The sequence below is a fragment of the Ranitomeya variabilis genome, chromosome 8 (genome assembly GCF_051348905.1).
Source record: "Ranitomeya variabilis isolate aRanVar5 chromosome 8, aRanVar5.hap1, whole genome shotgun sequence".
Lineage (NCBI taxonomy): Eukaryota > Metazoa > Chordata > Amphibia > Anura > Dendrobatidae > Ranitomeya > Ranitomeya variabilis.
In genome coordinates this window covers 201,173,070-201,197,222 of record NC_135239.1, presented here as the reverse complement: position 1 = coordinate 201,197,222, position 24,153 = coordinate 201,173,070, and the positions used below count along the sequence as shown (strand labels likewise).

Genomic DNA, 24,153 nt, shown 5'->3' with positions numbered 1-24,153 from the left:
CCTGACAGTCACCTACAAAATCTGCTCATTATTCCACCTGGTTAATGTTAAATTGATCTTGCAAGATGGGGTGTTTGTTCATAAACAGCGATGTCGGCCTCTTATTTACCGTGCCCATGGCAGCAATCGCTTATTAAACAAATATTGCATTGTTTGTGGGCGTGAGACGCCTTTTATCCGGATGGTTCTGGTAGAAACTTCTAGATAATAATAAAGAAAAAAAAAAAAGAAAAATTACTTTGGGGGAAGGGGTGTTGTCCCTGGAATGCGATTAAAATACATTTAATTTTGTTTATTTTTCTTATCTGGAGGGGCCACGGAGATAACCCTGCGGCTGTTTTTCATGTCTAGTATTTTTCTTCCACTCCTCCTCCCTCCATACAATATTCCATGACAGATACAGACTCCTTGTAGTTTGTAAATATTTTTTTATTTTTAATAATATAGATACTGTACATTTCTTTTTAATACGGAATCCAATAATCCAGAATACTTGATGCACCAGTCCCGTGCGCAACCGCATTCTCCTAACTTCATGTCCTCCTAAATATCCTCCGTGATGAATAGAATTCCAGAATGTCGGTAAAAACTGACACAGGCGCCGCTATAGGAATGAAAAAGCCGAGCGAGGGATGGAGCTAATACTGAATATGAGTCCTTACATTTTAGGAAAGGTGCTACCTTCCTGATCATTTTACTTTTTTGCCTTTTTATTTTCTTTCCAAGAGCCTTAACTTTTTTTTTATCTTTCAGTCGACACGGCCTTACAAGGGTTTGTTTTTTACAGGACGGGTTGTAGATTTTAGTGACACCGTGCATTTTAAGATTTAATATACAGAAAAAAATCCTAATGGAGCAAAACGGTGGAAAAAATTCAAATGCAACATTGTTTTTTTTTTTTTCGGTTTAGTTTTTACGGCATTTATGGTGCGGTATAAAATGACCTATAGGAATACAGAGATGGCAAACGTAGCCGTTTTATTTTTCTTTTCTATTTTAGTGGCTTACAAAATGTAGAATTCTTTTAGCCACTAAGTTTCTTAGCTTGTTCCACATATGCTAATCCGCTCCACACACCCCCACCCGTTTCACAGACCCAGGCCGGCTCCACCCACTCCGAAAAGCTCCACACACCCCGACCCGCTCCGCACACCCTGACCCGCTCCGCACACCCTGACCCGCTCCGCACACCCTGACCCGCTACACATACTGCTACCCCCTCCACACACCCCGACCCGCTCCACACACCCCTACTCGCTCCACACAACCCTACCCAGTCCCACACCCCTACCCACTCCACACACCTCAACCCACTCCACACACCCTGACCTGCTACACACACCCTGACCCGCTACACACACCCTAACCCGCTACACACACCTCAACCCACTCCACACACCCTGACCTGCTACACACACCCTGACCCGCTACACACACCCTGACCCGCTACACACACACCTCAACCCACTCCACACACCCTGACCCGCTACACACACCCTGACCCGCTACACACACCTCAACCCACTCCACACACCCTGATCCGCTCCACACACCTCAACCCACTCCACACACCCTGACCCGCTACACATACTGCTACCCCCTCCACACACCACTACTCGCTCCACACACCTCAACCCACTCCACACACCCCTACCCACTCCACACACCCTGACCCGCTCCACAAAACAAGTCCTGCTCCACACACCCCAACCTGCTCCACACACACCTACCCACTCCCCATTCTGCCACCCCCTCCACGCACCCCAACCTGCTCCACATATGCCTACCACACCACATACCACCACCCCCTCCACACACCCCAACCCGCTCCACGCACCGCCACCCCCTCCACACACTTCCACCCCTCCACACATTCCAACCCGCTCCACACATCCCAACCTGCTTCACTCAACTTGACCTGCTTCACACATTCGTACCCACTCCGCACACCTCAACCAGCTCAACAAACCCTGACCCACTCCACACTCCACACCCCTTCCCCACACCCCGACCCACTCCACACACATCAACCAACTTCACACACTGCCACACCCTCCATACACCCTGACACGCTCCACACACCCCAACATGCTCCACACACCCCGACATGCTCCACACACCCCAAAATGCTCCACACTCTCCTATCCGCTCTACGCTCTCCTATCCTCTCTACACACACCTACATGCTCCACACACCCCTTCCCGCTCCACACACCCCTACCCGCTCCACACACCCCAACATGCTCCACACTCTCCTATCCGCTCCACACTCTCGTATCCGCTCCACACACCCCTACCCGCTCCACACACCCCAACATGCTCCACACACCCCAACATGCTCCACACACCCCAACATGCTCCACACACCCCAACATGCTCCACACACCCCTATCTGCTCCACACTCTCCTATCCGCTCCACACACCCCTACCCGCTCCACACACCCCAACATGCTCCACACACCTCAACATGCTCCACACACCCCAACATGCTCCACACTCTCCTATCCGCTCCACACACCCCTACCCGCTCCACACACCCCAACATGCTCCACACTCTCCTATCTGCTCCACACTCTCCTATCCGCTCCACACACCCCTACCCGCTCCACACACTCTGACACACTCCACACCCCAACATGCTCCACACACCCTGACACGCTCCACACTCTCCTATCCGCTCCACACACCCCGACACGCTCCACACACCTCAACCCACTCCACACACCGCCACCCCCTCCACACACCCCGACACGCTCCACACACCCCAACCCACTCCACACACCGCCACCCCCTCCACACACCCCGACACGCTCCACACACTCCTACTTGCTCCACACACACCAACCAACTCCACACACCCTGACGCGCTCCACACATCAAGACACGCTCCACACACCCCAACCCACTCCACACACCGCCACCCCCTCCACACACCCCAACACGCTCCACACACCGCCACCCTCTCCACATACCACCACCCCCTCCACACATTCCAACCCGCTCCACTCAACTTGACCTGATCCACACACTCGTACGTACTCCACACACCCCGACCATCTCCACAAACCCCAACCCGCTCCACACATTACTACCCTTTCCCCACACCCCGGCCCACTCCACACACCAACCAACTGCACACACCTCCACACCCCCCGACATGCTCCACACACCACCACCCTTTCCCCACACCCAGGCCAACTCCACACACCCCGGCGCACCCAGGGCAGATTTGCCTCCCAGTATATGTTTCAGGGCAGTGGTGGTCTCAGGTGGTGGTGCGGCTGGTGCGTCTTTGGAGCGCAGTGTTTTTATTGTTCTGTGTGTAATTACCCAACATGTTTATTATTTACAGCACTGATACAATCCACGCTCTGTCAGCGCCTGTCACACAAATCCTCCGTGTGTTCCTCTGTTGTTTAGTAAACACAAACGGTGGGGGGGGGGGGGGAACAGACCCCAGCCTCTCCTGTCCTGGGTCTTCGGTTTGCTCCTGAGAGGACTCGCTCGCGTTGTCGATTCAACTCAATATTTATCCCTTGTGTGGGAGGTTAGAGATTTTTTACACTTTTTCTAACCTTCCTTTAATCTGATAATGTTGGAATCTGAGGCACATCATCTTTTCCTATTTTGTGATCTCATTGCGGTACTGTGCACACACATTTGTTAATTTCTATGCATCTAAATGGGGTTTTGTTGCACATGGATTTACACATATCCCATTTATTTGAATGGGTAAGTCGTAGAAACTCTGCATAAAATCGAGTGTAAATACAAGTCAATTTCACTGCGGAAAAATCTGTGTGTGGAATGTCCAAATTTTTTTGTGGCTTTCACATCGCTACATTGAATTCTGCAAAACAGATTGACGTGCTGCAGATTTTAACATCTCCACTATAGGTCAATCTCAAAATGACGTTTGTAAAATCTCATCCACTTCTAAAATCTACCATTGATACGAGGATGGAGAATATACGGTATATTTATATCCTTTCCCCTCTTAAAGATGAGACGTTGATGGGCGATGGGAATCCATGATACATTGTGACGACATTAGTGCCTAGACTTAGAAAGTCCTATACTTACCAACATTTTCGTACCCTCGCCGATTGATGGGGTGGCAGGAAAGAAGGGGGATGGTGTAGCAAAGTCTTGCTTTCTCAATTTCTCAGACCACCTTTATCCTTAGTAAATCCCCAGTAGATGTATGTCTGCTTCCTATATTACATCATTCCATATCACCCATGAAGATTGTAATGTTTTTGATACATTTTTTGCCCTCTGCATTGAGGAGAAATAATGAAATATAAAACTCCTATAAACTTTGCCAAGTAAAAAAAAAAATATATAAAGTTTTTGAAAAAGTTTTGAAAAACTTTTTGACTCAACATATCTTTTCAGACTATTCTCCTCTTGTCTTTTCTTAGCGAAAAACCTGTCCTGTCCGGGTTATGATGACCCCTACAATATGGCTCCTGATGGTCCCTGACCTCTGCCCACCCCGTCACTTCTGCGCTCCACGCGCTTTTTGCATTCTGCTGATTAAGAACTCATTTTCCTTAGTATTGAACATTTGCAGCCAACGGACACTTACATGGTATCAAACAATTGAATTGCAGGACTAAGGACAGATGAGACAATGGAAGGAAGGGTGGGCACGGGGACTTTGGGTGGTTTTGTTCTGCAAATCTGCACATTTCTAACAAAGTGAAAGATCTATGAGAGTATTTCTGTACATGAGTATTCTGGGGTCTCATATGTGACCCTTGGCCCTTGTAATAGGGATACACCTGACATTTGCTGAAAGATTGACATGAGAATTCTGCATTGCAGCTCTGACTGTAACGTCCGCGCCTAGAAAGTTTTACAATTTATTTATTTATTTTTACATTTCTTTTACTTATTCTGTCAAAATAAAACTTTCTTGCAAAATCCTGCTGTTTCCGCCTCACCGACCCTACTGTTCAGCAGTAAACCCCTGTGCTTCCAAACCTCTCCACTGGCTCATCCTCTGCCCACAGCTTTGGTATGGTGGGGTGCATGCGTTCACATGGTTCAGCCGGAGCTGTGATGATGAATATCTGCCGTGTTTACTAAAAATTAAAATGTATAATAATACAAAAATCTATTTCTGCAAAATAGTGTCCTCAGACGAGTAAGGAAGGCAAAACCCCCCAATGCTGAAAAGCAGGAAAAAGGGACACATATTAGGCACTGAGGCAAACCTGTAACCCGCTGAGTCTTGTTTATGCACCCATACAAAAATAGTAGCCCTAGTGAAGCCCCTTAGTGTACCTACACAATTTCAGACACCTTTCCCCCCTCAATGATTGCTTATCGTGACCCTCCATGCAGTATGATGCTCAAAAGATTGTTCCCCATACACTGACGCCCCCATAGTGCACAATACACATTATGATGCCCCCACAGTGCACAGTACACTTTGTGATGCCCCCATAGTGCCCCATAGACAGTATAATTCCCCCACAGTGCCCCATAGACAGTATGATGTCCCTATAGGGCCCAGTACACATTATGATGCCCCCAAAGACAGCATGATGTTTTTATAGTGCCCCATACACATTGATGCCCCCACAGTGCCCCATAGACAGTATGATGTCCCTATAGTGCCCAATACACATTACGATGCCCCCAAAGACAGTATGATGCCTTTATAGTGTCCATTACACATTATGATGCTCCACAGTGCCTCATAGACAGTATGATGCCCCCACAGTGACCCGTATACATTATGGTGCCCCCACAGTGCACAGTACACATTATGATGCCCCCACAGTGCCCTGTAGACAGTATGATGCCACCACATTGACCTGTATACATTATGATGCCCCCACAGTGCCCCATAGACAGTATGATGCCCCCATAGTGACCCGTATATATTATGATGCCCCCACAGTGACCCATATACATTATGATGCCCACACAGTGCACAGTACACATTATGATGCCCCCACAGTGCCCCATACATTGTGGAATGCCCCCCACAGTGCCCATTAGTGGGAGCATACCTGTGTATTGTGCTGTGGGTGGCCCGGGGTAGCAGGCATGATGTAGTGATGTGCTGGACCCCTCCTGTGCGGAGCTTCAGGCTGTGAAGGTGAATGGTGGAACAGGGAGCTTATGGCGCATGATGTAGACTCATAGGAGACACCATTAAAAAATGGCAACTTCCCTGGATATATCTACCCATAAACCAGCCCTGCATGTAGCATACATCCATGTCTATTAACCTGGTGTTCCCCACTGGCATCTCCAGCCCTGCACTTTGCCCTAAGGATCCCAAATTTTCCACCCCAACAGATAACGTCATTAAGCCATAAGCCTCGATGAACACATTAATTCCTCCTCGCTAAATGACATTTCAGATTTCGGGTTCAGATCTAGACGATCCATACAGTAAAACAAAGCTGATAGTGCATTAATCACCCCCTTAACAACAGGTAATATGCATAATTTATGGCGGTATAACGCTATCTTTCTGATATTTATGATGGATAATGCTCGCTTTTTTCCCCTTGTGCTGCTGCTTTAAATTATACCAAAAGGAAAATTAATGAGAAAGTAGATTTATGACTTTCATTTGTTTGTCAATTCAGAAATTAATTGGGTGTTAATTTTAGTAGTCCCTCATCAGGCCGGGTCTGTAGGATGCCGGCCGCCCTCCGCAGTCATTGAATCCTACCTCTCATTTTCTGCGGGTCACCAGCTTTGCATACATTACGGCCGCCCCGAGGCTTCCTCTCTTGATTACTTCTTGAACTGCCTCATACGCCTTCCCGTAATGATTATGAAAATTCACTATAGGGTAATGGTCGCTAAACAAATCCCATTGTACATTTCATTTTCCCTGTACAGCTGCGTGCCGTCACTTTTTACATTTTTATTTATTTATTTTTTTTTTTTTCTCGTCCTTGTGTTTTTCTAAAGAAGCTGCTTATTTTCACATTTCGTTGGAATCGGCGCATCATTCTTTAACTGTCAAAGTATTTTTATCTTTTTCTTTTCTTTTTTTTTTTCCTTCTGTTCCCACTATTTTACATTTCGGGATTAATTGTATGATTGCTTTTAAATAGTATTGCAAAAAAAAAAATCTTGGATGAACGTTTCGAATGATATCAAACACTGGGAACAGCTCCTGACGTATATCTCGTGGTATCCATAGACCGCCGATAGCGCCAAAGAAGGAAAACGAGAGTTTTTTGGCATCCTTCTGGCTGGTATATGCAATTAAATCTTCCTTATATTATTTATTTTACTCACTTATATAGCGCTATCATATTCCTCAGCGCTTTACAGACATCATCACTGTCCCCATTGGGGCTCACAATCTACATTCCCGATCAGTATGTCTTTGGATTGTGGGTGGAAACCAGAGAACCCAGAGGAAACCCACGCAAACAGGAGGAGAACATGCAAACTCCTTGCAGATGTTGTCCTTGGTGGGATTTGAACCAAGGATCCCAGCGCTGCAAGGCTACAGGGTTAACCACTGAGCCACCGTGCTGACCATATCAATAACTTCCATCTGCGGTATACATCTTAAGATGCCTCCAATGTAGACATCTAACAGAGACCGAGTCTCGATTTATTTTTTTTTACTTTTAGAAATAGCGCCAGTCTTTTTCAACAGTCCAGATCTGGGATTGCAGCCCAGTCATGTTAAAGGGAACCCATCCTTTACTGAAACTAGTTTTATGAAAGTATAGGTCCTCATACAACAATAGAAATGATACCTGTCTTGTAGGAATCCGATGTTCCAGCGCGGAGAAATCGAGCTTTGAAGTTTCATGTAAACTGGAAGTGCACTCAGTTTATAGACACGCCCCCGTGCACTTCCTGGCTCATTTGCATGTGGCTTCAAAGCTGGATTTCTCAGCCCTGGAACATCAGATTTCTACAGGAGAGGTGTCATTTTTATTGTTGTGCTAGAACCTATACAGCCGTGCCATTAGAATGAGTAGCAGAATTATTTTAACCGGTTCCCTTTAATTTGAAGTGTAATAACATATCAAATATTTTTGGAATCGTGGGAGAGCACTCCATCAGGTTTTTTTTTTTCTGAAGTAAGGTCACTAACTCAATTCAAGGAAAAAAAAACTGATTGAGTACAATCCCTTTAATATAGTTGGAATCCTTCCATCCAGAATTAGAGGGTCTCAATAGAAACATCTAGAAATGTGTCTCATTGGGGGATCTCATGCACTGCATACCCTAGGGGTAAGGCCTCATATACATGGCAGCATTAGGGGAGCCACAGAGGTGGTTCCTTTCAGACACTAAAATCTTGTGGGGGTGCAAAATTGTGCTCCTACCCTCACTTCTTAGCGTGGCACAGGCGTGCAGTGAATGCCCACCTAACTGCTCCTTAAAGAGAACCAGTCACTTTGAACATAAGTAGCCGAGAAGATTGATATGTAGTTTTATGGAAAAGTAACACTTAGGAGTCCAGTGGGCGTTCCTAACTGGCAGGACCGCCCTCTGGACTCCTAAGTATTTAAATGCATAAAATACAAGTTCCACTGAATATTTTCCCATAAAACTATATATCGATGTACTCATCTCCTCCTGCTCTATCACAGGACGCAGCGCACTACGACGGGATCGCTTCCCTCTAAATCACAAATCCAGCTCTGCTACATCCGTTTCTGATGATATCACTCTGATCCTTCATGATACATGCCATAAATGGATCAAATCCGGGATGAATCCCTGTGTCCGCGCTCGCTGTGTGCGCTGAGAATTCCGGGGAGGATCGCTTTGAGAATTCTTTGCTCGTAGGCATGTCTTTGGGATGTTTTCACGTCCGCTATTCCGCTCCTCGCCTTCTGTTGACATGGCTTCTCTGAAAAGCAAAGATTTGATCCACTGCGAAGCTTTCCTTGTAGGCTTTGATACAGCTTAGTCTTGTGTTAAATTATTCAGAAATAATTATGGAACATGGTGTAGGTTATATGTTTTGATACAGCTCTGGGTATGGAATATAATTTCCCGTTATCAGACTAACAGTGTGACATTAGCACAGATTCATGTGTGTGAAATTGATTTGCTACTGAAAAATAGTGTGGTCAAATACCTAGTGTCGTTCCCAGTTAATAAGGTTTTTCATTAGTTTTGCGCAACGTGACCGTATTTAAAGGGACAGGACTTCAAATAAATAAATAAATAAAAACACAAAACTGCATGCAATTAGTATGTTTTATGGAGTTATTAATCTGAAAAACTCCACTTGGATAAATTAATCCTCTTGGAATGGGTTTAGGACTGGGAGAAATTGGTGCAAATTACGTACAGGGCATAATATATACCAAAAATGATGATTGTCTTAATACTTTTTTTTATTATAAATCATTAATTATTTGATTGTGACTTGTAGGATCGCTACTTCCAACAGGTGGCGCTATAGAGTTTAAGTCCTCTTTTTCTCAGAAGAGGCAATTTGCATATTCTAAACCCATTAATTTATGTATTACACTTTATTATTTTTAATTAAAGGTGTTTTCCACTTTTAAAAAAATCAGTCCACTCGACTGCAGTGATTAAGCAAACCATGCTTTACTCACCCTTGCCGGGTCCGGCGCTGACTCTCCTCCATTGCTCCTAGTGTCTATTATTGTCTGTAGCCAAGTCTCCAGCGCTGCAGTCAATCAGGGAGATCAGCAGCTCTACCCGAGTCAACAGCTTAACTGAGCTCACTGATGATTGGCTGCAGCTCTCCCGATTTAACATCAGAGCTGCAGACAATAATAGACACTAGACTCTGTGCTGGACCCTGTAAGGGTGACCAAAGCACAGCTATTTTACTGGACACCTACAATGTCAGGTTGGACACCATCCTTCCCCATGTTACTGTGCCGTAGTTCTAGCTCTACACATCATTTCTATTCTACTGGTTTTTTATATTATTTATGACTGGTTTTAAACTCTGCTGGACCAGGGTCCTGCAAATCATTTTGCTCCGATCTAGTGTAATACTTTATTTGACCTGCGGGGGAGCTGTAGGGAAATCAAACACTTTATGCATAATTCTAAAGGTCTGAACACTGGGACATCATGCGTTTGAGGGACTCTTATGTCATAAATGGTCTGTCCTAAAGGATATAAACTTCCGCATGTGGATTTTTTTGGTCTTTTATGAAACTGCACCGTTTTAGACTAATTTTAGCTCATATTTTACTCATGGTTCACACCTCTGTTTGCTCTTAATGTTGAAGGTGAGCGCTGAGCACATTGAGTATTTATCATAAATCTCCTAGCTATACTTATCCTAGATGCTACATCACACATCAAAGCCATACAGGCATGGTGGTGCAAAAGGTGAACGAGAAAAGGAGCTTCTGCTAGCTAGACCGGGGTTGTTAAGACTAAAAGCAGACATTTTTCTCCCCCTTACTTCCATCGGAAATGCAGTATAGTTCTTCTGATTAGCTACGTTGCTTACCCCATGTGCAGGGCATGACAATAGTTTAGATCCATGTTAATTGTTACTGGTCGTAACCATGGATACCTAAGCTAATGCAATGCCCTGCACATGGGGTAAGCGACAGCAAATCAGAAGAACTATACTACTTTTTTAATCGGAGGTATTTGCTAATAGTATTATTATTACAACTACTAAATATTGAGATAGGATCTTAGAGACAGGAATACCTTATTTAAGCTTTCCCAGAAAACTTTGTGCTGCCTTTTGTCAAAAAACACCGTTAAAAAAAAATAAAAAAAATCTTGGCTTATCTACATGTCTTAAAGTCATGAAATAAACAGTGACTTCATTCTTTTTGGATAAGTTACTACATAGGTGACTCATTTTACCACTGAATTAAAAACAAACAAACTAGAAACTATCCTAAAATTCATCCGAAAACTTCTAATCGCATGGAAGAAGTATTTGTATCTGAAGATGCAGAAATTTATTGAGGTGTTTTATTCCCTTTCCGTTTGTACTGGCCGATGTCTTAACACTGTGTGCCTTAAGGGCAAAGTTAAAAAAATTGAGAACTCCTTAAAAATGCTGAGCCGATACAAAACTTTCTTCACTTTGGACAATCTGTTTTAATTAGAAGGGTTGTTAGAACAATTGTAAAAGTTGTTTGCCACGATCAGTTATAATTGCAAGGGATCCTGTCAAAGAGTGCTCAATTTTCCTATGGCACCACCACTGGCCAAACAAGGCATGACAAGTGTCTTGTTGGAATCAATAGCCTGCCTGTAAAGTATGGACATGCTTGGTCCTCCAGAACATGGGATGCTCTTTGTTGGCATTAATGGCTAATAGATAAAGGTCCTGATTGTGAGATCTCTTCTATTAATTCAGGGTTCCCAAATATTTCAGTATGAGCGTTCTAGACTAGATAACCCCTTTAAAAGAGACATTGAAGCTCAAGCTTCTGTTCCATAAAATGTTCATTAAACTACTTCTTAAAGCTGCTCTTCCATAAAAAGTATTCTCATTATTGGTGATACATGTTTGATCTCTAAAGGTTTTACTGTTCGGACCTCCCTAGGTAAAAGGAGTATTAGTGAGCATGTGCAACCACTGCTCTATCACTGTTTATAGTGAGCGTGTGCGACCACTTCTCCATTCACTGTTTATAGTGAGCATGTGCGACCACTGCTCTAGTCACTGTTTATAGTGAGCATGTGCAACCACTTCTCCATTCACTGTTTATAGTGAGCATGTGCGACCACTTCTCCATTCACTGTTTATAGTGAGCATGTGCGACCACTGCTCTAGTCACTGTTTGTAGTGAGCATGTGCGACCACTTCTCCATTCACTGTTTATAGTGAGCATGTGCGACCAATTCTCCATTCACTGTTTATGGTGAGCATGTGCGACCACTGCTCTAGTCACTGTTTATAGTGAGCATGTGCAACCACTACTCTAGTCACTGTTTTGTTATGGTTCTCAATGGCGAGAGAACATAGCCCAGCATATATAAGAACTAGCTCTTGGAAGATGGAATCTAAACTGACCATGAACTAAACCTGCCGCACAATTAACAGTGGCCGGGTAGCGTGCCTACGTTTTATCCCTAGACGCCCAGCGCCAGCCGGAGGACTAACTAATCCTAGCAGAGGAAAACACAGTCCTGGCTCACCTCTAGAGAAATTTCCCCAAAAGGCAGACAGAGGCCCCCACATATATTGGCGGTGATTTTAGATGAAATGACAAACGTAGTATGAAAATAGGTTTAGCAAAATCGAGGTCCGCTTACTAGATAGCAGGAAGACAGAAAGGGCACTTTCATGGTCAGCTGAAAACCCTATCAAAACACCATCCAGAAATTACTTTAAGACTCTAGTATTAACTCATAACACCAGAGTGGCAATTTCAGATCACAAGAGCTTTCCAGACACAGTAACGAAACAGCAGCAGTGAACTGGAACAAAATGCAAAAACAAACAAGGACGAAAGTCCAACTTAGCTGGGAGTTGTCTAGTAGCAGGAACATGCAAAGAAAGGCTTCTGATTACATTGATGACCGGCATGAAACTGACAGAGGAGCAAGGTTATATAGAGACTCCCACATCCTGATGGGAACAGGTGAACAGAGAGGATGATGCACACAAGTTCAATTCCACCAGTGGCCACCGGGGGAGCCCAGAATCCAATTTCACAACAGTACCCCCCCCTCAAGGAGGGGGCACCGAACCCTCACCAGAACCACCAGGGCGATCAGGATGAGCCCTATGAAAGGCACGGACAAGATCGGAGGCATGAACATCAGAGGCAGTCACCCAAGAATTATCCTCCTGACCGTATCCCTTCCATTTGACCAGATACTGGAGTTTCCGTCTGGAAACACGGGAGTCTAAGATCTTTTCCACAACGTACTCCAACTCACCCTCAACCAACACCGGAGCAGGAGGCTCAACGGAAGGCACAACCGGTACCTCATACCTGCGCAATAATGACCGATGAAAAACATTATGAATAGAAAAAGATGCAGGGAGGTCCAAACGGAAGGACACAGGGTTAAGAATCTCCAATATCTTGTACGGGCCGATGAACCGAGGCTTAAACTTAGGAGAAGAAACCCTCATAGGGACAAAACGAGAAGACAACCACACCAAGTCCCCAACACAAAGCCGAGGACCAACACGACGACAGCGGTTGGCAAAAAGCTGAGTCTTCTCCTGGGACAACTTCAAATTGTCCACTACCTGCCCCCAAATCCGATGCAACCTCTCCACCACAGCATCCACTCCAGGACAATCCGAAGATTCCACCTGACCGGAGGAAAATCGAGGATGAAACCCCGAATTACAGAAAAACGGGGACACCAAGGTGGCAGAGCTGGCCCGATTATTGAGGGCGAACTCCGCCAATGGCAAAAAAGCAACCCAATCATCCTGATCCGCAGACACAAAACACCTCAAATATGTCTCCAAGGTCTGATTAGTCTGCTCGGTCTGGCCATTAGTCTGAGGATGGAAAGCAGACGAAAAAGACAAATCTATGCCCATCCTAGCACAGAATGCCCGCCAAAATCTAGACACGAATTGGGTCCCTCTGTCAGAAACGATATTCTCCGGAATACCATGCAAACGAACAACATTTTGAAAAAACAGAGGAACCAACTCGGAAGAAGAAGGCAACTTAGGCAAGGGAACCAAATGGACCATCTTAGAGAAACGGTCACACACCACCCAGATGACAGACATCTTCTGAGAAACAGGCAGATCCGAAATAAAATCCATCGAGATGTGCGTCCAAGGCCTCTTCGGAATAGGCAAGGGCAACAACAATCCACTAGCCCGAGAACAACAAGGCTTGGCCCGAGCACAAACGTCACAAGACTGCACAAAGCCTCGCACATCTCGTGACAGGGAAGGCCACCAGAAGGACCTTGCCACCAAATCCCTGGTACCAAAGATTCCAGGATGACCTGCCAACGCAGAAGAATGAACCTCAGAGATGACTCTACTGGTCCAATCATCAGGAACAAACAGTCTACCAGGTGGGCAACGATCCGGTCTATCCGCCTGAAACTCCTGCAAGGCCCGCCGCAGGTCTGGAGAAACGGCAGACAATATCACTCCATCCTTAAGGATACCTGTGGGCTCAGAATTACCAGGGGAGTCAGGCTCAAAACTCCTAGAAAGGGCATCCGCCTTAACATTCTTAGAACCCGGTAGGTATGACACCACAAAATTAAACCGAGAGAAAAACAACGACCAGCGCGCCTGTCTAGGATTCAGGCGCCTGGCAGACTCAAGGTAAATTAAATTTTTGTGGTCAGTCAATACCACCACCTGATGTCTGGCCCCCTCAAGCCAGTGACGCCACTCCTCAAAAGCCCACTTCATGGCCAAAAGCTCCCGATTCCCAATATCATAATTCCGCTCGGCGGGCGAAAATTTACGGGAAAAAAAAGCACAAGGTCTCATCACGGGGCAGTCGGAACTTCTCTGCGACAACACCGCCCCAGCTCCGATTTCAGAAGCGTCGACCTCAACCTGAAAAGGAAGAGCAACATCAGGCTGACGCAACACAGGGGCGGAAGAAAAGCGGCGCTTAAGCTCCCGAAAGGCCTCCACAGCATCAGGGGACCAATCAGCAACATCAGCACCCTTCTTAGTCAAATCACTCAATGGTTTAACAACATCAGAAAAACCAGCAATAAATCGACGATAAAAGTTAGCAAAGCCCAAAAATTTCTGAAGACTCTTAAGAGAAGAGGGTTGCATCCAATCACAAATAGCCTGAACCTTGACAGGATCCATCTCGATGGAAGAGGGGGAAAAAATGTATCCCAAGAAGGAAATCTTTTGAACCCCAAAAACGCACTTAGAACCCTTCACACACAAGGAATTAGACCGCAAAACCTGAAAAACCCTCCTGACCTGCTGGACATGAGAGTCCCAGTCATCCGAAAAAATCAGAATATCATCCAGATACACAATCATAAATTTATCCAAATAATCGCGGAAAATGTCATGCATAAAGGACTGGAAGACTGAAGGGGCATTTGAAAGACCAAAAGGCATCACCAAATACTCAAAGTGGCCCTCGGGCGTATTAAATGCGGTTTTCCACTCATCCCCCTGCTTGATTCGCACCAAATTATACGCCCCACGGAGATCAATCTTAGAGAACCACTTGGCCCCCTTTATACGAGCAAACAAATCAGTCAGCAGTGGTAACGGATATTGATATTTAACCGTGATTTTATTCAAAAGCCGATAATCAATACACGGCCTCAAAGAGCCATCTTTCTTAGACACAAAGAAAAAACCGGCTCCTAAGGGAGATGACGAAGGACGAATATGTCCCTTTTCCAAGGACTCCTTTATATATTCTCGCATAGCAGCGTGTTCAGGCACAGACAGATTAAATAAACGACCCTTAGGGTATTTACTACCCGGGATCAAATCTATGGCACAATCGCACTCCCGGTGCGGAGGTAGTGAACCAAGCTTGGGTTCTTCAAAAACGTCACGATAGTCAGACAAGAATTCAGGAATCTCAGAGGGAATAGATGATGAAATGGAAACCAAAGGTACGTCCCCATGAGTCCCTTTACATCCCCAGCTTAACACAGACATAGCTTTCCAGTCGAGGACTGGGTTATGAGATTGCAGCCATGGCAATCCTAGCACCAAAACATCATGTAGATTATACAACACCAGAAAGCGAATAATCTCCTGGTGATCCGGATTAATACGCATAGTTACTTGTGTCCAGTATTGTGGTTTATTACTAGCCAATGGGGTGGAGTCAATCCCCTTCAGAGGTATAGGAGCTTCCAAAGGCTCCAAATCATACCCACAGCGTTTGGCAAAGGACCAATCCATAAGACTCAAAGCGGCGCCAGAGTCGACATAGGCGTCTGCGGTAATAGATGATAAAGAACAAATCAGGGTCACAGATAGAATAAACTTAGACTGTAAAGTGCTAATTGAAACAGACTTGTCAAGCTTCTTAGTACGCTTAGAGCATGCTGATATAACATGAGTTGAATCACCACAATAGAAGCACAACCCATTTTTTCGTCTAAAATTCTGCCGCTCGCTTCTGGACAGAATTCTATCACATTGCATATTTTCTGGCGTCTTCTCAGTAGACACCGCCAAATGGTGCACAGGTTTGCGCTCCCGCAGACGCCTATCGATCTGAATAGCCATTGTCATGGACTCATTCAGACCCGCAGGCACAGGGAACCCCACCATAACATCCTTAATGGCATCAGAGAGACCTTCTCTGAAAATCGCCGCCAGGGCGCACTCATTCCACTGAGTAAGCACAGACCATTTACGGAATTTTTGGCAGTATATTTCAGCTTCATCTTGCCCCTGAGATAGGGACATCAAAGCTTTTTCCGCCTGAAGCTCTAAATGAGGTTCCTCATAAAGCAACCCCAAGGCCAGAAAAAACGCATCCACATTGAGCAACGCAGGATCCCCTGGTGTCAATGCAAAAGCCCAATCTTGAGGGTCGCCCCGGAGCAAGGAAATTACAATCCTGACCTGCTGTGCAGGATCTCCGGCAGAGCGAGACTTCAGGGACAAAAACAATTTGCAATTATTTTTAAAATTTTGAAAGCAAGATCTATTCCCTGAAAAAAATTCAGGCAAAGGAATTCTAGGTTCAGACATAGGTGCATGAACAACAAAATCTTGCAAATTTTGTACCTTCGTGGCGAGATTATTCAAACCTGTAGCTACACTCTGAAGATCCATTTCAAACAGGTGAACACAGAGCCATTCAAGGATTAGAAGGAGAGAAAGAGAGGAAGGCTGCAGTATAGGCAGACTAGCAAGTGATTCAATTATGAGCACACTCAGAACTAGAGAAAAAAAAAAAAAAATTTTCAGCAGACTTCTTTTTTCTCTCCTTTCTCAGCCAATAATTTAACCCTTTTGGGCGGGTCAAACTGTTATGGTTCTCAATGGCGAGAGAACATAGCCCAGCATATATAAGAACTAGCTCTTGGAAGATGGAATCTAAACTGACCATGAACTAAACCTGCCGCACAATTAACAGTGGCCGGGTAGCGTGCCTACGTTTTATCCCTAGACGCCCAGCGCCAGCCGGAGGACTAACTAATCCTAGCAGAGGAAAACACAGTCCTGGCTCACCTCTAGAGAAATTTCCCCAAAAGGCAGACAGAGGCCCCCACATATATTGGCGGTGATTTTAGATGAAATGACAAACGTAGTATGAAAATAGGTTTAGCAAAATCGAGGTCCGCTTACTAGATAGCAGGAAGACAGAAAGGGCACTTTCATGGTCAGCTGAAAACCCTATCAAAACACCATCCAGAAATTACTTTAAGACTCTAGTATTAACTCATAACACCAGAGTGGCAATTTCAGATCACAAGAGCTTTCCAGACACAGTAACGAAACAGCAGCAGTGAACTGGAACAAAATGCAAAAACAAACAAGGACGAAAGTCCAACTTAGCTGGGAGTTGTCTAGTAGCAGGAACATGCAAAGAAAGGCTTCTGATTACATTGATGACCGGCATGAAACTGACAGAGGAGCAAGGTTATATAGAGACTCCCACATCCTGATGGGAACAGGTGAACAGAGAGGATGATGCACACAAGTTCAATTCCACCAGTGGCCACCGGGGGAGCCCAGAATCCAATTTCACAACACTGTTTATAGTGAGCATGTGCGACCACTTCTCCATTCACTGTTTATACTGAGCATGTGCGACCACTTCTCCATTCACTGTTTATAGTGAGCATGTGTGACCACTGCTCTAGTCACTGTTTATAGTGAGCATGTGCGACCACTGCTCTATTCACTGTTTATAGTGAGCATGTGCAACCACTTCTCCATTCAACGTTTATAGTGAGCATGTGCGACCACTGCTCTATTCACTGTTTGTAGTGAGCATGTGCGACCACTGCTCCATTCACTGTTTATAGTGAGCATGTGCGACCACTGCTCTATTCACTGTTTATAGTGAGCATGTGTGACCACTTCTCCATTCACTGTTTATAGTGAGCATGTGCGACCACTGCTCTAGTCACTGTTTATAGTGAGCATGTGCGACCACTACTCTAGTCACTGTTTGTAGTGAGCATGTGCGACCACTTCTCCATTCACTGTTTATAGTGAGCATGTGCGACCACTTCTCCATTCACTGTTTATAATGAGCATGTGCGAACACTTCTCCATTCACTGTTTATAGTGAGCATGTGTGACCACTGCTCTAGTCACTGTTTATAGTGAGCATGTGCAACCACTACTCTAGTCACTGTTTACAGTGAGCATGTGCGACCACTTCTCCATTCACTGTTTATACTGAGCATGTGCGACCACTTCTCCATTCACTGTTTATAGTGAGCATGTGTGACCACTGCTCTAGTCACTGTTTATAGTGAGCATGTGCGACCACTGCTCTATTCACTGTTTATAGTGAGCATGTGCGACCACTTCTCCATTCACTGTTTATACTGAGCATGTGCGGCCACTTCTCCATTCACTGTTTATAGTGAGCATGTGTGACCACTGCTCTAGTCACTGTTTATAGTGAGCATGTGCGACCACTGCTCTATTCACTTTTTATAGTGAGCATGTGCGACCACTGCTCCATTCACTGTTCATAGTGAGCATGTGTGACCACTGCTCCATTCACTGTTTATAGTGAGCATGTGCGACCACTGCTCCATTCGCTGTTCATAGTGAGCATGTGTGACCACTGCTCCATTCACTGTTTATAGTGAGCATGTGTGACCACTGCTCTATTCACTGTTTACAGTTAGCATGTGCGACCATTGCTGCATTCACGGTTTATAGTGAGCATGTGTGACCACTGCTCCATTCACTGTTTATAGTGAGCATGTGCGACCACTGCTGCATTCACTGTTTATAGTGAGCATGTGCGATCACTGCTCTATTCATTGTTTGTAGTGAGTATGTGTGACCACTGCTCTATTCAATGTTTACAGTGAGCATGTGCGACCACTGCTCCATTCACTGTTTATAATGAGCATGTGCAACCACTGCTCCATTCACTGTTCAGAGTGAGCATGTTCGATTGCTGCTCTATTCACTGTTTATACTGAGTATGTGCTACCACTGCTTCATTCACTGTTTGCAGTGAGCATGTGCGACCACTGCTCCATTCACTGTTTATAGTGAGCATGTGCAACCACTGCTGTATTCACTGTTCACAGTGAGCATGTGCGACCACTGCTCTATTCACTGTTTGTAGTGAGTATGTGTGACCACTGCTCTATTCACTGTTTGTAGTTCTATTCATTGTTTGTAGTGAGTATGTGCGACCACTGCTCCGTTTACTGTTTAGAGTGAGCATGTGCGATGACTTCTGCTCTAAATATAGAGGAATTTCAGCCCCCCTGTCTGGAATTGATGAAAATCTCAATAGCCAGACACCCAGTCTTCATGTATTTATTGTATTTATCATCTATGCTTTTTATGTGACAACTCACTTAAAGGGCCACAACAGATAGTCCATCATCTGTCACCATAACTCACTCTATATACGGTACTGTTTTTTAGTCACTGTATGCCGGTATTATTAGAGCACTGTACGATGGTAATTACTAGTGTTGCTCTATACAGTATATTATTTTTACAGTATATGGGGGGTGGATAACCTGCATTGCTTTTTGACAACTGTATTTGGCCCTTCTGTGCTATATGCATTAATATTCGGATATGTAACTTCAGTCTATGGATGGAGCTAGCAGGAGGCGCAGCACAAGTCATCACCTAACGTAAGGCCAGGACACAGCTTTATATACATTTAGACACGTCTCTGTGGTGACTCACTCGGCCTCTCCAACGTCATTGACTTGTTTATTCTGCCAAAATCGTAACTCAAGGTGTGGAAGGGCAAATAAATACCCTCCGGACTCAATGACATTTAGCTCCTCTGTATATTCTGTTACACTAGTCACATTTTTCTCTTCCTGCGGAAGACACCGATACTTCAAGTACAGTTTTTTATTTGCTTTAGTGCTGATTTATGCTGATTTTTTTTTTAACTCTGGGGTCCATTTTTATTTTTTGTTTAAGTGTCTCCTATTTCAGGAAATGCAAAAAAAAAATAACAGCACTCCTACAGGATAAAATGGGTAGTGCACCAATATCTACATTTGCACTTGAACTAAACGAAAATGCATTAACCAAGGAAAAAATATTCCTATATTTGTTAGTTATTTAAATGATTATTATATAAGAAATTCTTTGTCTTGCGTTTTAATTTTTTTTTTTTTTAATCCCACCATTTTGCTTCAACAGCTTCTATACAGACTCTATAGTTGAGGCCTGGAGTCAAACTGTGTGTGGCACATGAACGTTTTCATGGCACAAGAACATTAAGAAAAGCGGTTGCAAAAATATACACACCCTTCAGATTTTAGGCCCTGACGTACACATTAAATGGCTAGATGACCGTTGTTCGGCGAAGCATTCAGCTGGCATCCATCTCTCCCTTACGCATACGTCCGAGCGCCCCTATATTCTCTATGAGACATGTCTGGCGGCCACGTATCTCCGGGAGACAGTACGTCTGAAATCAGACATGCCGAATTGATATTTCCCCCGACAATGAATTGTCCGAAGCCCCCATACACTATAGATTGTCCGACCTTTTTGGCGGGTTCGTCCAACCATAGTCGAATATGTTTACAGGGGTATTCAGGTTTCACACAGATTTCTATTTTTTTTTTTTTTTTTTTGCTGCACCCATTTTGTTCCTTTTCAACTTTTACAAGAAATCCATCCAAAAAAAAAGTACCTGTAAAAGAAAAAAAAAATTCCAAGCCTCCCCTACCGATGAACCCATAAAAATCAGACAGCACTTGGATGACACATGGATTGGACGGGTTTGCTGGTTTTTTTTTCATGGACCCATTGATTTGAATGGCCGAATTTGATCCACGATTCGGATCAAAAAATGGACATAACCACCTGACGTGATTCACGCGGACACAAGGGATGAAACAGATGGCCATTGTCAGAAAAAAGGTCAAAGTAAAATAAAAAATTGTTTTCTTTCCCGAAACTTTCTGCTAATTTATTTAGATTTCCTTGGAGGAATAAGAATTCCGTCTTCCCGATTCACATCTCTCGTTACGTTACCCGTTTTGTGCGAAGTACAAATTCACGACTTTGTTTTAACGTTCCTATAAAATATGCATCTAAGAAAAAAAAAGGGAAAGTGATAAACAAAAATAAACAAGTCACTACATTTTGAACTGAAAATTTGCCACAATTATAGCTGTTAAAGAAAATAAACAGTAACGGTTAGCGAGAAGCGCTCAGGAAAGATAAATTGTATGAAAGGAAATGACAAATGTTTACAGTTTTGGGGCTGATTTTAAGCAGAGCACGTATCTTCCAATGCACTAACTGTTTTAACAGCTGTTTTATTATGTTTTCTCTCCCCCCCCTTCATCCCTTCTTGTTATAAAGGGCTTTGAGTCATGATGCAAGAATCTGGGACTGAGACGAAAAGTAACGATTCATCCGTGCAGAATGGTGGAAATTCTGGTAACCACTTACTAGAGTGCACATTACGGGAAACGCGATCCAACGGAGAGACACCTTCTCTGGACACCGCCGCGGCCGATATTGCACATCTTCAGCAACACCAGGTACCGTGCCCCTTACGTCCCCCTCCACACCCGGTCTAAAGTGGTAGAGAAAACAGAACATCCATGCAATCACAATGGAATGTGAAATTTATATGTTATTATGTGTTCTGGCGCCCGGGTCCAGGCATTCATCACTGCGAAAAAGAGATCAAAGACTTTTGTGCTGCCCAAAAAAGCCAGTGTGTACTGTTTAGTACCAGAAGCAGCGCTGCTGACATCTGTTAAAACGAAGGAGGATACTTCCCCTGCTACTGAGTGAAAGTTGTAAGGCTTTTTTTGCATCTGACCTAGCATGAAAGTGGATGCAAATCTCAAAAATGCAAACCTCAAAACGCGTGGTGAGAGCGGTCGAAATGCACTGTAACCGACAGGAACCGATCCTTCATGTCCTTTTATTGCCTATGATACTTAGTAAATGGTAACGGTGGATTTGGTGGAAGCTAAGGTTACAATGACGCTACAGAACTGTTGATGGGGTTTCAAAAGTTTTTTACAGTCCGCGGCATCAAGTATGATCTTCATAGATCAGAATTGAAGGGGTTTGGAAAACTTTTTTGCAAATATTCAAAAAAGTTTAGGAGCTCTCATCTGTTACCCAACGTGGATAGTGCCAACAATGAGCATTTCCAGCTCCAGAGGACCTGGCATCCCCTTCCTTTATATAGACCACCCATTGATTTCAACGAATGCTGTGTAATGCTTTATTTTACCATTTGGCATTGCCAGGAAATTGAACTTTTCATTTGGGGTGGTGTCATTGGAATTGGACATTCTGAAATCACTTTATTGCACCAATATGGAAAATTCCTTTCAATTGTCCCTGTCGCTTCAACAAACTTTGCATAAATCAATAGCACAAGTCAATGTAAGAAACTTTCTGGTAGAGAAATAGTGTCTCCACTTATAAGCCGCTTCTTGAACTCGCCATTCACTTTATAAAAAAAAAAAAGGCTTAAAGTGTAACCACCTTTTTAATCTGTATTTAATTAATCAATAGTACGCATGAAAATAGGAAACTTTGTAATATATCTTATCAGAGAGATCCGCTTCTTTTTCCTCCTGGACTGATCTTTCATTCTCAACATTCTCAATTCACAGGTGAAATCTGTATTCAGGCAAGACAAACTTTATATTAAGGAGATAGGACATGGCAGTTGGTGCTCATAAGATTCTATGTAGAGGGGAAATGGGAGGAGGGAGGAGCTCTGCATCTAGCTCCTCCCCCTCTGTATATATACAATCTTATCAGCACCAACTGTCATCTCCTATCTCTGTAATGTAAAGTTTGACTGCACCGAATACAGATTTTACCAGTGAATTGAGAATTTTGCGAATGAAAGATCAGTCCAGAATGAGAAAGAAACAGATCTCTCTGATGTGATACATTACAAAGTTTCTTACTTTCATGTCGACTATGGATTTATCAAATAAAAATTAAAATGATGGTTACACTGGAAGTACGTTTTGATCAAAGCAAGACATATTTTCCAGCACAGTGAGGGGTCAGGTTACACCTCCTATTATACTTTTTGGGGAAGAGAAGAAGAGTGTGGAGCAGAGTGAGAAAACAAGCAAAGGCAGACAAGGCGGACAGATTCTGCTTCAGCTAGTAAGGGATTTAGCTTATCCCAGAGCTGGATTCACAGCTGGACTGCTCAGTACTGATGTATAATGTCCCCCATAAACAAGTGCTACATAGAGACCGGCGAGCTGGAATCCCTTATGTCTGTCTGCAGGGTCGGACATACCATTGGTGCAACCTGTGTGGCTGCAAAGGGGCCCAAAGAAGTAAAGGGGCCCATTAGTACCTCCAAAGCAGGCGCAATTGTGCATTATTATTTGCTATTTGGCTCCGAAGGGGCCTTATATTGTTCTTGCACAGGGTCCCTCTTCTGTATGTGTCCACCAGTGTCTGTGTGTGATGTGTATGGGAGATATCCTAGCACCCACTAGTTCAGAGACAACTGGAAACTAGAGAGTCTGCAAAGGGGAAAACTGGAAAATAATGCAGATGACAGATCAAATTGTGGTCACATATAGTGTTATTTCTTATGCAGGCAAACATTGCAGCTTATTGCGAAATTCAGGACTTAGTCTATGGACAGGTCATCAGGTAGATAATGCACGGGTGCTCATGGTCTCTTCAGCAGCTGATCGGAGAGAGTGCCAAGAGTTGGACACCCACTGATCTCATACTGATGGCACGGGCTATCCATTTTACGGCTAATGCAGATGACTGTTTTGCTACCAGATTGTATCACCCATATTACGTCCGCAATGCCCAGCGAGGACCCAGACTTATGATCCCTACTGACAACATCATAGGTGTATCGGATCCCCGGCTGATGAATAATTAGACCAGTCTGCTTGTTCTCACTGAATGGAAGTCTTCATAATGGCTGAAAATCATCAGTTCCGGTAACTGCATCACAATAGTGACATATACAGGCTGCAGAAGTTCTTCCTCCGTATTACTCTTGAGTGAGGGATCCTAGTAATGTCCCCGCGGTGGCAGTGAGCTGGTACCTACACCTACCGCCAGTGCTTTAACC

General features: G+C 44.3%; 1 protein-coding gene across 11 annotated transcripts in view; it reads left to right on the top strand.

Moving 5' to 3' along the window:
- The window catches only part of FOXP1 (forkhead box P1), a 734,927-nt gene that overhangs the window by 388,733 nt on the left and 322,041 nt on the right, over positions 1 to 24,153 (top strand). For all 11 annotated transcript variants that reach the window (XM_077276201.1, XM_077276197.1, XM_077276196.1 and 8 more), the window contains one exon: positions 21,420 to 21,601. In XM_077276201.1, the coding sequence (XP_077132316.1) occupies positions 21,431 to 21,601 (171 nt within the window). In that variant the 5' untranslated portion in view covers positions 21,420 to 21,430. The remainder of the gene's footprint in view (positions 1 to 21,419; positions 21,602 to 24,153) is intronic.